This window comes from Nanorana parkeri, unplaced genomic scaffold, assembly GCF_000935625.1.
Source record: "Nanorana parkeri isolate BGI_ZX_2015 unplaced genomic scaffold, ASM93562v1 scaffold1206, whole genome shotgun sequence".
NCBI lineage: Eukaryota > Metazoa > Chordata > Amphibia > Anura > Dicroglossidae > Nanorana > Nanorana parkeri.
In genome coordinates, this window is record NW_017307474.1 from 213,307 (window position 1) to 230,698 (window position 17,392).

General features: G+C 41.6%; 1 protein-coding gene across 1 annotated transcript in view; it reads left to right on the top strand.

The window, feature by feature from the left end:
* The window catches only part of LOC108796979 (bile salt export pump-like), an 81,111-nt gene that overhangs the window by 39,238 nt on the left and 24,481 nt on the right, over window positions 1–17,392 (top strand). The window contains exons 18-21 of the mRNA XM_018568547.1: window positions 3,053–3,233; window positions 4,130–4,205; window positions 11,708–11,852; window positions 13,359–13,517. Coding sequence (XP_018424049.1) covers window positions 3,053–3,233; window positions 4,130–4,205; window positions 11,708–11,852; window positions 13,359–13,517 — 561 coding nt within the window. The remainder of the gene's footprint in view (window positions 1–3,052; window positions 3,234–4,129; window positions 4,206–11,707; window positions 11,853–13,358; window positions 13,518–17,392) is intronic.

Consider the following 17,392-nt stretch of genomic DNA (forward strand, 5'->3'; position numbering starts at 1 on the left):
TAGGTGTGACAGTGTTTATCACACAAGATTTACATGGCTTTCACCCAAGAGTCACACTTTTCCAACTGGAAAATGTGTAAATCCTAGTTGAAAGTTGTGTGAATCCCGTGTGAAAACAAATGGACCCCTTAGAGTTAGGTTAACGGGTTTGGTTGAGGATAGAGGTCAGCAACTGACTACTAGTTTTGTCAAAATGTATCTCTAGTGTATCTCTAGTGCCAAACTGTGGCAATCTTGAAAAGATTAATGAATGAACACTGTCACTGCAGCCCTAATGTAGTACTAAAGGCTATTCATTTTCTACCTTAATGCATTCTCTGCATTAAGTTCAAAAAATGCCCTGCTACCTTTCCATGCCCCCCAACTCCAAACACTTACCTATAGTCCATGTTCACTGATGCCGGCTCCAGGACAATTTGTACTGTTTCCCTGAAGTTCCGGGTTGAGAGGAGGGATCCTGATGCCACCGAGTGCAGGACAGCGATGGGCTACTGCATCTGCCTATCAAATTATTGTGAGGAAGGAGGAGGTGGGTACAGAGGTGTGGCTTGTTGAGAGCTGTGTTTGTCAGTGAATGCACTTAGCTGGCTCAGTTCCCAGCCGGGAGTGCGTATGCATGGGTGTCTCCTTTGAAACCTGCTAGCCAAAGGAAAGGAGGGGTCGCAGTACATGACCTGAGAAAAAATAAATACAATGGGGCAGTATAAAAAAAAAAAGCTTATTACATACAAGTGGATCTCCTCTGGTGAATTAAAAAACAAACAAACAAACAAGGGTTAAATATCGCTTTAAATGCTCTCAAACCTTGCAGCTATTGTGGCAGATGCCTGATCTGCAGAATGACCTCCATTAACCTTTATGGTAAATGTAGTTTTCGTGCATAAGTCAATGCACTTTACAGATTCAAGGACACATCTCTCTTCAGTTTGTATTCCCCCAATATACACACTTTCCTACGCAGAAACAGAAAGATGTTAAACTGTTTGGAATGACAAGGGTAAACTCAGGCATTCATTTGCAGCACAGAATTACAGTAATTTTATCTGGTTGATTAGATCTAAAACTGTTAGAAGAATCGGTAGCAAGCATTTATCTTATCTAGATTATCACTGCAATCTCCAGATAGCACAGAAAGTTACCACAAGCAGTCTATAAAACTCTACACAGTGGGCCTAATGCTAACCACAAGCATGTATATTCTAAACATTTCTTTTATCTGTTCTTAATGTCTATTTGCCATTATTTTTTTCTATTGGTAGCACGTTTTTATTTTTTCAATAAAAACGTTTTAGCTGACCAGTGGTTTAGAGCAGCGGTCGCCAACCTTTCGGACCTCATGGCCCACTAAATTCATAATTTTAAATCCCGCGGACCACTAATATGAATTTTGAAAATATATATATATATTCTCATATTTTTTTGTTTCCATATACAGATACATACATAGGTGCAGGTGTGCCTGCAGGAGTGGCAGTGCTGGTGGAGGGAAGGAGCCCGCCCCTGCCCAGTAATAATATTAATTGTTTCCCTCCTTTCAATCTGCCACTGACCCTGCCGGCGGCGCCCGGGGCACATGCCCCCCCTAGCTTCAGCACTGCCCCAACCACCCCTGTGCCTCCCCTTCCCTCACACTGAGCCACTATTACCTGGCTTCTTCCCACTTTTTCTATGTCCTGCAGCCTGCTCAATGCCTCCTGCAGAGCCCGCACTGTACTGAGAGCTGCGCATTCCTTGTGACAGCTGCTGCTTGAGTCAGTGACAGGCAGCCCTGGAGTCTCCATGCCGCTTCAATGACGGCCCAGCCTGCATGGCATCATAGGGGCTTAGGGACCACCAACATTTTCTCGCGGACCACCGGACCACTGGTAGGCGACCACGGGTTTAGAGCATAGATGCTGCAATATCTGTATCTGTAGCTGTGCTGTAAACTGGTGGTTCCAGGGGCACAGTTGGTCCAGGGGCATAAATAGATGATTTGCATGACACTGCCCTACAATGAAGAATGAGCCCCTTGTTTTGTGAATTGCTATGGAAGCAACACCATTAAAAGTGTAAATACCTTAAAAGTGAAAAGCAAAAATAGAATGGTCTTGAATTATCAGTTACTCTTTAATCCATTAGATTCCATAAAAAAAAGTATGAATATATAAGTGGGCCAGTCAGCATCATTCATGGCCAGTGGCATCATCAGTGTGAACCTGTGTCCCAGTGTCCGCTGCTCCAGCAACGTTTAGTTTGCCTTTGAGCTCCTTCGCTCTGCACTTCTATTGCCTTGAATAGACCTCCTGTGTACTGACCCTCATCTGATTTCTCGACCATGTCTATGCTTGCTTCTTAGACAGTCCCTTTGCTAGCATTCTCACCACATCTCTGCCACCTGAAGTGAGATTACCAGCTCACTCTGAAGTGCATTGAACTCACATTTGAGCAGGTGTTGTGGGATCTCCACGGCATGGAGGTTACTCCATGCTGTGGAGATCCCACAATACCTGCTCAAATGGGAGTTCACTTCATTCACCTCTGTGGCAATCAGGCTGTAAGTCATGGGGCACCCTAAAGCTGCCCATACACTATGGGAATTTCATCAAGAACCAGCCACCTGTCAGCACCCTTTCGACAGGCATTGCTCGATCCGCTAATCAAAGGTGACGGTTGGAAAATCTATGAACAAACACAGCTGGAACCCAATCAACTGCTGGCTCAGTTCAGGCACTCTGAAAGCGAGCAGTGGCCGCTTTCAGAATACAATGAAGACATAGACCACGCTCCGAATGCAATGAAGATAAATGGAGATTCTTCAATTCTCATATGTGTTGATGAAAGACTCTGATATATTTTCTTTGTGCAGCCCGCAGGGTGAACAAAGAAAATATTACAGTGTATGGCCAGCTTTACCTAAATTTATAGCAAAGGACTATTTTTGCATTATCAGTATTATCCTACAACCAAACGTTTTGTATTTACATACACTTAAGGGATACTTCAGTTATTGGTCTCAATTTTCTAGAAGTATCTGCACTGTATTAATCATATTTTTCATTTTATGCCATAGGTACGCAGTGGAAGAACTGCAATTTCTATTGCTCATCGCCTTTCCACGGTTCGGACTGCTGATATAATTGTCGGATTTGATGGCGGCAGTGCAGTTGAGATGGGAACCCATGACGAATTGTTACAAAAGAAGGGAGTTTACTTTACTCTGGTCACAATGCAGAGCCAAAATACTGCTCCAGGTAATGTGTTATACCTCAAATAATATACGGAACAACTGCGAAAATTACAGACTGCAAGCTACAAGCCAGACCGGCAGTACTAATTGACCCATATATAAATTATATGTGCTAATGTGTAAAGGATCTGTTCAAGCAACCCCTATAAATCCATATATGTCAGAGTCACAACTCCAAGCCGCAGTGCAACCAATCATTTTGTGATACACTTTATGCAAATTATAATTAGAAACCTGAAAGCTAAATTGTGCTATCTGGTAGATTGTTTTCCTGTATGCTTATCAAAATTATATTTATTTGTTTTTATGGATTCATCTTCAGGTGTATTTGTTCAAGTTAATTCTAGTATGTTATATTGAAAGCTCCCAAAGTCAAATCGTCTGCAGAGGTGATTCAATTAAAAAACACTTGACCTAAGCTTCTGATAATACAGGGAAGTGCAGGTGATATAGCCCATCGCACCGCTGCCTTCTGAAATAGTTGTTTGAAATCCCTAAGGAATGCACTCCAGCCCATTGCAGGGGAATATTATCACAGCTGTCCCCACAGGCAGTGGTGAGGCACGATGATGTCACCAGCGCCTGCACCATCAGAAGCTGGTGGCGAGGTATTTGTTTCTTCTTTTTAGCAAAAGTGTTATGCTTAAATCATGGTTGTAGGTGATTTGACTTTAGGAGGGTTGGGGGCTTTCAATAGCGTGGACCTTCCATTTCCATGGTCCCCTTTAAGGCAATTTTTAAATTATATTTAGTATTATATACATTTTTATGTTGAAGTTATCACGTTTATGCAGAAGATGAAACAGGTCTTATCACTTGGCTATCTAGTGGCTGACTATTAATTGATCTGTACAGTTTGCTTATTTCAGCCTAGAATACAATTTCTATTTTCAATTCTAGAAAAAGTTACAGATGAAAATCCTGATATTGAGAGAACCAGGAAATTCAGTAAAGGAAGTTACCAATCTAGTTTCAGGTTAGTGCAATTTTTGTGTTTTTTATTGCTTCTACATCCTAGGCAGAACCCTAGAGCTATATTTCTCAAAAGCAGACTGATCTAAGCACATTCACCTTGCCAAAATTCCCTGGCATTCGGCCTGCTGATACACATTGGCTGTAATGTGTATCAGCAGCACAAGTGGAGGGTGAATGCAAATGAGCATTTAAAGGAGAACTTTACTCAACCTCATAGTTCGAGCCGACGTGTGACAATGAAACTGTCACACGTCGGCTCAATAGATCGGGAAGTGAGCGAACACATACCGGCGCTCGCTCACTTCTCGATTATCTCCCTGCAGAGAGCCGTGACTGCCAGTCATGGCTCCCTGCATCGATTCCCCCCTCCCCGGTCCAATCCTCCAGCGCTGACTCCATCCCTGGCAGAGCTCCTTCCCCATTTTGAGGACATGTGGTCTGGTATTGTGCAGGAGGGGGGGAGGGGGGTGCACGCTCGTTCCCTCCCCTTTCCTGCTCTGCCAGGCTGCTGCTCAGATCAAGGGTCTGGTAGGGGATTTTGGGGGTCTGGTATGAATTGGAAGGAGGGGGGGGGATTTTGCACGCTGTTTTTTAATGTTCCTTTGGACTGTCAAAAGTTCAATAGAAAAAAGACATTTAATGTCACTTTTCTGCAACAAACGTTTGTTCGTAATTATCATCTAACTCATCTGAAATTAAAACAAAAATTCAAATAACGAAACTCTTCTCTAACTTTACGAGCAGTGCAGCATTGTTGGCACCCCATCACATGTAGCTGCATTAGGTAGGCTTCCAAAGGTATTTGTTGGACTTTGCAGGGTACTAAGAAAAAAGTTTAAATGCAGAATGCAGATGCTTTATAATACCCCTTTCTCTTAAAGAAATACGGTCTATGTCTTCCACTCCATTCCTCTATGCTACTAGAGATGAGTAACAGTTTCACTCCCAGGGTCCTCATGGACAATTGTAGTGCAGAGAAAGAGGGAGGGGACTGACCAGATCTGGCAGATTACTTGGTGCACTGGACTGTGCCATGATCGATAAGTGAGCGAGCGATGATATGTGTTCGCTCACTTCCCGATATATTGAGCCGATGTGCAACAGTTTCATTGTCACACATCTGCTCGATTTTCACTCACCTCATAGTTCTCCTTTAAATATTATTAAGGAGAAAATACATACAAAAATGCAACATGTTCCCTTCTGCAATATTTTCTAAAAGCAATTCTCTCACTGTACCAGGAAATGTTTGTGCAATGTCATGGCATACAAATACTGCAAAGGCCTTGTTCAATGTTAATTTAATACAACAGTGAGCCCTGAATGCAGCTGACCTACAAATTGCATGTATCCTGTATTGATTTGCCCTTTTCAGATTATGCTAAATTGGTGCAAATCAAATGCATTCCAGTAATGCTAAACATCTGTTCTTGTTATATGTTGGACACATTCTGCATCAAGCAAGCAGTTTAATGCTGGAAATTACATTTTCATTGTACTTTAAATCAATTAACATCGGTCACTGTCATTGATCGTAATAAATTATCTAGCTATAATTGTAAAGTGGTATAAAATCATGACTGATCATGAATCTCATAACCATTGCTCGTCAAACACTGAAAACAAGCCTGACTTTTCTACTTGAAAAGCGTTGTATTAAAGCTAAAACACCGGGATAAGCAAATATTGTATAAATACAAGAGTTGTGTTTTCTTCCTTGACTCTTGAAGTGCTCCCTGTATTTTCTCCAGATGTGTGCAATAACTCTGCACTTTTGCCTCTGTTCAGGAACTTCCTGTAATAAAGACCAAGCACTGCTGTTCTTTCTCCTTGTGCAGGGTGACTGATCTTGTATCCGCCCCCTCCTGTAGTTCTCTGCAGGCAGCCTGTAGTGGGTGGAGCCCGCTGGGTCCCTCTCCCTGCTCTGCTCTCTGCACAGGCTATGTACAGCACAGCAATGATGTCACTGCTTCTTTTATAAGGTCTGTGTGTGTGTCCAAAAACTTACATACACTACAAGGCAAGACACTCCTCTGATCTCCACTCCTCCCTCTTTCCTTCTCCAAGCTAAAAGATGGACAGCTGCTGGAGACTGATCTGTCCCTTGTGATCTTGTACTAGATGGGAATTTCAGGGAAGCTGAGCTGAGAGAGTTTTGGACTGTAAGTGCTTGGGCAAAAATGTAAAGAATGACTTTGCTGGGAAATGTATGTTTCTTTGCAGGGCCGGGTTTAGCATTAGGCAGAGTGAGGCACTGTGCAGGTATCCTACTCTGCCTAGTTCCCGGTGTTATGTCAAGATAGCAAGGAGGGGGAATCTTGCACAAAGTGCACCCTCCTACTTCAAGACTAGCGGCGCCAACAAGAACCGCCATCTTCCGCAAATGCAGGGGAAAGACCTCCTTCTCTGCATATGTGAAAGCCGGTGGGTCCCACAGCGGATAAGGTCGCTGGCTCAGGCTAAACAGATTTCCATTTGTGCCTACAGGCACCCGAAATGGAAATCCAGCCCTTTTTGTTTGGATTCATTATTCAAAAGCATTTTGTGTCTTGTGTCTTATATGGGTTTTTTTTCAGATTCAAAGTGTAACTCCAGACAAAAACACTTGAAATGCACATATGTTTAATGTTTTACCTGCCAAAGCATTTGTAAAATTGGCCAGCTATTAACAAACACCTATGCATTACATAGCCATTCATTCTGAATGGCATCCAATGCACCTCCAGTATACAGTATAAAAAACATTTGTATGTTCTGTTCGGTGTGCCTTCTCTTAGTAAGGCTTGAATTACATCTATCTGTTAATAATGTTCTGGGGCCCACTGAAGTCAATGGAAGTGCATAAACACATGTTACAACCCTCATTGTAAAATGTTGATGCACATAAAAAAAGCATGTAAATAGGCACACTAAAATGCACATTACAATACACTACAATGAAAATGTCCTTTAGGCTTCAGGTACTTGGCTGCTTTCTAAAACGTGCCCAATCTAGTAGTAGTCAGTCACGTTTCACTAGACTTGTTCTGTAATGTTGAAGATGTTTCACAGTTTATTCAAGCCACTTCTGATGAGTGTCAGGAACATACCCCAGCATTGATATCTACTCCGGCAGTACAGCCACCTTAATCCAATCGCCATGGGAAGGCAGGTGTTGATTATCAAAGAACTGGATGGGAGGTGCGAAAGATGTGGAACCACCATGATCTAGTTGCATAATTCCATCCTTGATGTCATGATGTCTTAATAAGTGTTAAACTTGCAGCAGACATGTAAGTTAAAACATGGGTTACAGATAGTGTTGAGGGCCCACAGGCTTGTTCAAGGATGGTTTTTCCAGTTTGATTGCCTCTATCACCCATCTTGCGAACTAATCTTGTGAGAGTTGTCAATGGTTTCCTATCCTACATTTGCTACATTGCAGTGAGTACAGTTTATAAAGAAATGTAAAAGGTAGTAAGAAAGGGAAAAGAAGGTTGGTCTTAGAAAAGTGCAGAAGCACATGAACTGTTGACGTCTCTCTACCTTACTTAATTCCTTGGTCTTACTGGTTCCTACATTTTATATGTGGTTTAAAAGGCATTGAATGGCACACAATTGCACCTTGCCATAATACTACAATGCCCGTATGTGTGAACTGCTTAACCAAAAAAAGTGCGTTAAAATATTCGCTACGGTCAAATCTTGGGCACTTATTAAAAATGGATGAGCTGCATTAAAGTGACATTAAACCCTCAGATTTTTAAACATAAAACAATACTGTAATGTGTGCCTTACTGTAATCCATGGTAGTTTCCCTTCTCTTTGCTGCTCTTCCTTTTAAATCCGTATCTCTTCTCATGCTGGGCAGAACTTCTGTTTTGCAGCAGACTGCCTTGTCTCTGGAATGGATACATGGGGGTTGATTTACTAAAGGCAAATAGGCTGTTAATGTTGCAAATGGAATGTGCACATTGCAGGGGAAGATTCCCTTTAGGTAGGTTAATGTGGTGAAATTGTACTTTGAGAAAAACACCCAGTCATGCAAGGAAAAAACTGTATTTTTCTTGCATATGATTTGGTGATGGAAGTCAGGAGAGCTTCACCACATTCACTAAACTAATCGGAAATTCCCCTGCAAAGTGCAATTCCCCTTGCAAAGTGAACAGACTATTTGCTTTTAGTAAATCAACCCCATGGTGTCTGTGTGCAGGTTCACAACCTGAGCCAGCACTACAGGAAGAGGCACTCAGCTGCAAAGGGAAGAGCAACAAAGAGAATGTAAACAACCATGGATTACAGTAAGGCACACATTACAGTATTGTTTTATGTTAAAAAATCTGAGGGTTTAATGTCACTTTAACACAATGCACATTAAAACGTGATATAACACACGTTAACATGCGTGTAGTACTGCACGCCAACGGTGTGATCCCAGCCTAATGATCTATAAAATGGCCACACTATACAAGAGTATATAGAGATAAATAAATAATCTGCCAATAACTGCACCAATTATAGAGTGTAATGACTTCAGTAGCTGAACGATATTTGTTCAGATAACGAACATTTCCAAAAGCTGCATCTGTTAGAAGCAATAAAATGGTCTCTATTGCCTCCTATATTATGTGGGAAATTGGCTCAGGCATCTGTCATATGGATCTCACAGACACTGCCAGTCTTTTAGAAAATATTTGTCATTAAAAAAAATACCTGTGTAAAAAGCTGCTGATGGAAGCATTTGTAGTGAAAATACACTTTTTAAATGATTGTATTTAGGATGATTGAACATGTTTTATTAATCAGAATAGGGATACAGCCAAGATCAGATACACTCAACACTCTATGTGAAAGATAATTTTTAGGATAGGTTCTCTATTCTGCACAACCAATATTCCCCGAGAGCTGTCGGCTAATGGGCATCTGCCCATCTGCCCCTTCTAAGAAGAATACTGGCCAATCTGAAATAGCTGAAAACTGTAATGGCATTTCTATGAGTGTCTATGGGTGGCTTAAAGAACCACTATGGAGAAAATACTATACTATGCTAACTGTATGTGGTTAATATACAAATTGCTTTTTTTCATTTAACAGGTATGCTATTCAGTAAAAGTGAGCGGGACAAGAAATGGGGCAAATTAATTCAAATTAGTTAAATTCCCTAGCTGGAAATACAGTGGAAATCAATTAGAATACTGTGAATGCCTAGATGCAGGGCTGGATTTACTATCTCTGCTGCCCCAAGGCCAGGTTCCTTAATGCGCCCCCCCTAACTTGGAGAATGGCAGACCTGCAGGCTGCATACAATGTCGCTGAGATCACTTGTACAAAAGAATCGGCGGCTTCCCTGCTGTACATTTAGCTCTGCTTGCCCAAAGCAGGGCTAAATGTGAATGTAGAAAACAACTACCCACCCAGGCATCAGGAGATAGCAATTGCACACCCCTGCTGCCCCTCTACTCCCTGCTGCCCCGAGTCCGGGCCTTGGTTGGCCTTGTGGGAAATCCAGTCCTGCTTAGATGATGGCTGAATATTCTAGTCTTTTGTTAGATGAAGCCACTGTAAAGGGAACATTGTAAGGAATCTAATGGTTTTGTATATATTTTCTCTTTAAAAAAAATTACATATCATTATTTTGTATTCTTAGCCAGCATGTGGTCCACTAGGCCCCTTTTCACATGTTTGTTTAGGCTACCGTTATTGACTTTGATGAAAAGTCCTGGAAAGTGGTAAAAGCCCAGGCTAAGATTTCCACACAAATCCCAAGCCAGAGCTTCCCCTCCCTTTTCTTCAGAGGACTTCTATACAGAGTTTTAGTTAAGGAGACTCTGTCTGAAAGTAAACAGCCTCTGCTGTACTCTCTCTATCAACAGTGAAGTATATCTAAAGCCAGAACATTTAAAAAAACAAAAAATTTAGATAGAGTGGGAAAGGTCAGGTGTTTGGGTGTTGCTCTCTTTGTCCATTGGGAAGATTTCCCTTCCCTTTTTGTCTTTTAGATACAACGGTTATTGAGAAGAAAGCTCTCCAAAGTAAGGGAATTCCCCTCTTAGACAGTCACTGGTAAAATTTGGAAAATACTGCATTATGGCCACTAGATATTGCTAAGGAACATAGGAAATAAATATTTCTTGCTTATGTTCTTTAGCTCCATTTAGCGGCCATATTTCTGTATTTTCCTGATTTAAAATTTCACCTGGAAAAATATACTAATAACATTTGTTTTTGCCTCAATTTACATACAATACATGTACATGCTGTTTAGCAAGAGAAATGGCTGTGGGATTTTGTTTGTAAATAGATATGTAGAATTCCTTTGAAAAAATCTAGATAGATATTGGAGGTCTCAAGATACCCTGCAAATTAAATTGGAAGAGTTAGAAGCGCGATCCCAGTATAAGTATCCACAATTTTTGGTGACATGGAAACCATGGATGGAGTCTGACACCACTATCATGTGCTTACCAGGAATGTGATGTTCATTTGCATGGCCATTGGAGGAGGGGAGAGGAGCAAGGGAAGGAGGAGACGAGACTGTGAAATAATTTTTTTCTTTTTCTTTCTAATCTGTTCTGTTTTGGGGTGTTTTTTTTTTTCTTGTGGTTTAGGGTTGGAAGGGATGTTGGGTTGTCGTTTCCTTTGTCTTCTTTTTTTTTTTTTAGTTGAGACCCTTAGGCGGGAAGAATGTTTCAATATTAATGGGAAATGTACGGTGGTTGTTTTAGGAAGAAGTTATGAATATTTTTATTTTCTGGTTTTGATTGTATTTTCCCCTGGGAGAGCCTCTTAACATGATGCTTACATGTTTTTATGTTTATATTATTATATATAGAAATAATAAAGATATATTATACAAAGAAAAAATCAGTTTGCTTGAGACCAAGTTGTGCTGGGTGGTCTGCGCTTGCATCCATTGATGACCATAGCAACATTTTTTGTAATATAGAATTTGAATAGATCAGGTTGGAAAATACATTCTTTGGTGGTGTAAAATACATTATAATAAAAAATAACAAAACCAAAACTCAATTGGACTGCCAATATATATTTGAGAAGAAATTTCTAAATATTTAAATGACTTTGACCCAGGCAGCAATGAGAATGTAATAGAGTTCATCCCCATTTGGATAACTGTATGTATGTGATGTAAGTTGATCAGAGTTTGCTAAGCAAATCAACTGAATGAGTTCAGATGTCTAGTAGCCCATTATTTAAAATCCATATTCATATGTCACAAGAGTAAATTAGATCATTTAAGGGATCCTAAAGAGATGCATAACATTAGTTTTTGCTCCTTTAGAATGTACTGCGTTCTGCTTATATTTTTAGCTTGTAGTTTATATGTGTTTCTATAGCAAAGCAGCCATATTTAGAAAGTAGATGGAATTCTCATACTGGAGCTTTAAAACTGGCAACCAGGATCTCTATCTACAACTGTCCAAACATTCGTGATTAAAGCTGTATGATTTGCAACAAGAATCAGCTAATTCTCCACTTAACCCTGTAATATATTATATTCTATAGGAGCAGCCTACGACTTCGTACGAAATCACAGATTTCCAATCTCTTTCCTGATGCATTGTCTGGTACTGTGAGTGGACCATCTAGTTTACTGCCCAGTGAAATTGATGAGACCGAGCTACAAGACAATGCAAAAATTCAGAAAAAGGTATGGGCGTATGAGTAATGTCTAATAGTGCTGCTGTATTTTTCCTCATAGAGTCGGATGTTCACTGATTAGTTTGGCTGGGTGAATTAATTTGCTTGTGAACTGATAAGGGGTTGTTTGGAACCCCAAGTGGTTCACTTCCACCTGCCAGAGCATACACTAGATCACCTTCTATTCTATCCAGAGATCTCATGGTTTTATGTGGTCTTTCTTCTTGCAGTGGGCTCAGCTGTCATTATTGGATTAAGGTCTTATAAATGTCTTATGTTGTCATGGTTTAGCTATGTTTATTGGGACTTTTCTAAGGACCCATGAGGCTGTATGCCACATCACCAAATAAGATGTGCTCATCTCTAGACACACTTTCTTGCTGTAAGGAAACCAGCAAAGATGGCTGATAGAATCTGTACTTGTCCAGAAAGCAGATGGGAGAGGGACGTGTTCTCGAAAATAATGTGCGAGATATGACATTGGTCTCATAAATAACCCAAAGGACCCTTTTGAACTTCAATTAACCAATTTAACTGGCTCTGTATGTTGTTTTGTGAACTTCACAGTCCAATGAACAATGGAGGGGGGGGGATCGACCCGCAGTGAAGAGCAAGCCGTCTGTCCATTTATACACAATGGTTAATGTGGGCAATCCACAATGAATAATCTGGCATGGAAAGCTCATTGTGTTCAGCCTTTCTGACCACTGGCCAAATGTATCCAAGCAGATTTGCCCAATGCTACTTGCCAATATATTAATTTTCTAAATTGCCCTGACTCAAAGATAGCTGGAATGCATGCCAAGCGTTTCCAGGTTCCAATACTACCTACTTTGGTCCCCAGTTTGGGAGTTAGTGCAGCACAGAATCATAAGATTAGAATGATAGGAAGTTGCAGTTCTGGCAGAAGTAACCTAAAAACGTTTATAGAATCAGGCTAACTAGATTAGAGGTAATTTGCATGGACTGCTTGTATTAAAAAAAAGTCTCAATAAATGGGCAAAGTGAATCATTCTATTGAAAAACACCCCCTCACCCCACTTACATACCTTCATGGAGCAGCCCCACTGCTCTGTTGCTGTACCAGAAACCTTGCAAATACTCAGTGCTTTGGTATGGGGAGCATGGGGGCTCTTCCCATGATGCAGTGCTCGGGCTTCAGCAACCATTCCACTGAACCAAGCTCTGTCGTGTGACCGAGGGTATGATGACATCAACCCTGTGCAAGCTTTACCACTATCCAACATGGAGCTTATACAGGGTTTAACTCGCAGCCTTGCTGGATGATTGGAGCAGCAGAAGGTGATTAAAGGTGGGTCTGGGGGATCAATTATGAGATTCTGTATCAGCAACCATTCTGCAATATTTGCTGGATGATGTTTAATTTTATTTTTTTATTTGGTGCTTGGTGATGATCTTTTAGGTTAAAGCATGGTCACAAAGTTAAAGTTACACTTTTAGACCTTTCCTATCTTAGTTAGTAAAACCTTTGTAAACATATTGTTTTTTTTGCCAGGGTAAAGGAAAGAACAAGAAAGGAAATACATCTGATGTTATGAGGATATTGAAGTACAATGCCCCGGAATGGCCCTACATGGTGTTGGGCTCTGTAGGGGCTGCCATTAATGGCACACTGACTCCTTTGTATGCTCTGCTATTCAGTCAGATACTTGGGGTAAGTAATGTTCATAGACAAATGTATACATATATGTATATAAACTCATCCTTTTGTTCAGGTACAGGTAACCAGAGTTCTGGGCGCCCGGGGCAGAACATTTTTTTTCGCCCCCCCCCCATTATATAAACTACCACTGGAACTGTACCCTGCACCTCCCCCCACACACACATGTTTTTATTTTAATTTTTCAAATTTTAATATTTTATTTTTTTTGAAACTTTTTCATTTTTTTAAATTAATTTTTATTTATTAATTAATTTTTTATTAAATATTTTTATTTTTTACTTTACTTTTAGGGGCTTCGGGGAAATATTGGGGGTCTAAACAGACCCCTGATATTTCCCTTTAAAAATAGAAAAAGAGATTGAGGACACAGAGTCCTCAATCTCTTTTTCTGTGTCCCCTGTTATCAATGAACAGGAATCCTTTGAGTGTTCCTGTTCATTGATAACATGGTATGTTTACTATAACTACAATTATGAATGAACAGGAGGAGATGTAGATCACTCCCGTTCATTCATAATTGAGGATACAGTATACATACCAGGTCCTCAATTATGTACACACACTCAGCGATCACTGATCGCTGAGTGCTTGTACCCGCTCTCCTGTCTGACATAGGAGGCTGCAAGAGGAGAGCCCAGCCTCCTGTGACAGCGCTGGCTGTCTCCGCCCCCACACCGCTCTGCTGCACTGTGATAGGCGGCCGAGCGGTGTGGGAGGAAAGACACCGGCCGCTCACAGCGCTCGTCCCGCAGCGCTCGGCCGGCTGTCATTTTCTCTCTGATTCCTTTCATCCCTGCTGGGCACTGCTCTGTGTCCCAGCGGGGATGAAAGGAATCACGGCCGCGCCGACAAAACGGCAGGAAAATGTCACTTTCGGCATTATGCCGAAAGTGCCATTTTCGGCTGGCGCCCCCCCTTCACTTTTCGCCCGGTGCCCGCGCCCCTGTTGCACCCCCGGTTGTTACGCCACTGCATGTACCAATACCATTCTTTTCTCTTAGTAGGAGAACATAAGTCACCCAAGTGGGGACTTATTTTTTTGGATTTGTTATGAGTATTTATATAGTGCCAACAATTTACACAGTGCTTTACATAACATACATTCACATCACTCTCTGACCTCAGGGAGCTTACAATCTAAAGTCCCTATCTCACATGCATATACATACTAGGGCTGATTTAAACAGGAACCAGTTAACCTTCCAGCATGTCTTTGGAGTATGGGAAGATGGAAAGAAACTGAAATACCCGGAGGAAACCCATGCAAGCACAGAACAAGCAAACTCCATTCATATATTTCCTGACCAGGATGTGCAAACTGGAATCCCCATTACTTTTAGGGTATATCGAAGCTTGTTAACCACCTCCCGTCCGCAGCCGTTGGTAGACGGCCGGACGGGAGTCTTGTAGGGGCAGGAGGGCGTCTTGAGACGTCCTGCCCCTCCCCCGGCTCGTGAGCGTATCGCGCTCGCTCACTATGTCCATAGGACAGTGCTGTATCCATAACAGGTATAGAGCCAGTAAAATCGGCTCTATACCTTGAGATCGTGCTGTGACAAATCACAGCTGTCAAAAGAGTAAACAATGGCTGCGGTTTGCAGCCTTGTCTCTGTCTCCTCTCTCACACACCGTTTGACTGAGGTTTTGGCCTAAATTTATGAAGAAAGATGATTTATTTGCAATTTTTCATTGCTTAACATAGGGAAAACTGTTTTTTTTTTTAATTTCGGCAATTTTTCCTTTATATAGTAAAAAATAAAAACCCCAGTGGTGATTAAATGCCACCAAAAGAAAGCTCTATCTGTCCCCAAAAAAGGGTATAAAATTAATTTTGGTATGGCGTTGCATGACGGAATAAATGTCAGTCAAAGTACAACAGCGCTGAATACTGAAAAATGGCCTGGCCAGGAAGGGGGTGAAACACCCTGGTCTTCAAGTGGTTAAAGAAGAACTTTGCTCAGAAGGAAAATAAAGATATTGGTTTACAACTAGTTAACATTGTTACTTGCCATTACTGGAGAAGAAAAGCTACTAGGGAGATATAGCCATGAAACATGTTTTTCTGCTCATCTCCTCCTCTGCTCCAGCTGAAAGCAACATTAACACAGATCAGCTTATGGAAATCTTCTGTTACATAATGGTAGCTGAACTTTGTGCCCTGGTTCAGTCCATCTTGGTTATGACATCCCAGTGCTTAGCAAAGTTTAAAGTCTGCATTGTATTGAGGGAACATAGGTGGTTCAGGTCAACCTTTTTAAAAAGCCATAAGTAGGAATTTGGAAATATTTCCATGCAATCATCATATAACACCAATAATCATTGTTTCCATTTTCTAGCTTTAAGTCTCCGTTCACACCTAGGCGTTAGCGTTTCTGCACGTAAAACATGTGTTTAGATGCATGTTTTCCCTTCACATGGTTTGCATGTGTTTGCACGTTTATGCGCGGTTTGCACACTTTTACGCGTGTTAGGCATGCATAGCCAAAGACGTGCATTTTCTTAAGCAGATCAAAATGCATTGCTGTGAATGTGGAAGCGTGCGAGCAATCACGCACATTACGCGCACAGAAATGTGCAAAACGTTTGTGTCGCGCGTTTTAATGCTCTTCCATTGAAGTCTATGCAGCCAAACGTGCTGTAATTTGCCCAAAAGAAGCTCATGTACCTTTTCCAGCGTTCAGCGTTTTGCAGCTTGTATCAAAACTCTCAGGTGTGAACAAGGGCCATAGAAATGAATAGAAATGAAAGGCATTTCTTGTGTTGAGTTTGCAACACGCCCAGGTGTGAACAGGGACTTAGGGAACCTTTCTTGAGGCACTTGGGCTGCAGCTGCTTGATGATCATTGGACATCAATACTTTATGAGTAACTGTCCTAGAACAGGAATACAGCCAGTGAAGTCAGAACTCCTGATCTGCATACTTCCAAGTAATTTTTGAGTCAGAAATTGCGGTAGCCATTGAGCATTTTCAAATGGAGAATACATTAAAGGAGAACTATGAGGTGAGTGCTTTTCACTCACCTCATAGTTCTAGCCGACCTGTGACAATAAGACTGTCACAGGTCGGCTCAGTAGATCGGCTCAGTAGATCAGTAGATCGGGATTACCCCCTCCCCGCTCCGATCCGCCAGCGCTGACTGGCGGAACGGACGGGGGAGGGGGCGGGTACAGCTGGCTCTGCCTCTAGATAGGCAGAGCCAGCTGTCACTCACGCAGCTGGGCGGATCCCAACATAATTGTCGGGATCCGCTTCAGCTGAGGCGTCTCAGTATACCGCGAGCATTAGCTCGCGGTATACTGCGGCGTCTCAGTATACCGCGAGCTGTATACTGAGCTTAGGGTGATGGGAGGACGCCAGTTTGTGTTCTCCCGTTAGCCTTAACCCCATAGTTCTCCTTTAATGACAACCTGGATACTTTTTTTAACAATGGTTTTCTTTAATGTGACAGTTTTGTCAAGAGACAAAAACATCTCTTCCATGTAAAGTACAGTAATACCTCGGTTCACGAACACTTCTGTTCGTGAACAATTCAGAAGTTCAGCAAAATGTTGCTTCTGTTCGTAAACTCCAAATCTTGTGATGAACACGGCCATCACCCCACTCTGGTCGCTGTGGTCGCGGCTTCCGCTAGCCGAGATTGCGGTCCCAGAAAGATCAGTGCACAATTGCAGTGAAGCTTTTTTGTGTGCTTTCTAGCACATACAATACTGTACAGTATTATTCAATCCAGCATGGCTCCCAAGAAAGTGCAGAGCAAGCAAGGTGGTAAAAAGAAAGTGCAGAGTGGTAATGAATTTACCTATGGTTCAGAACGGATTAACCTTATTCACATTGAACCTTATGGGGAAATTTGATTCGGTTCGAG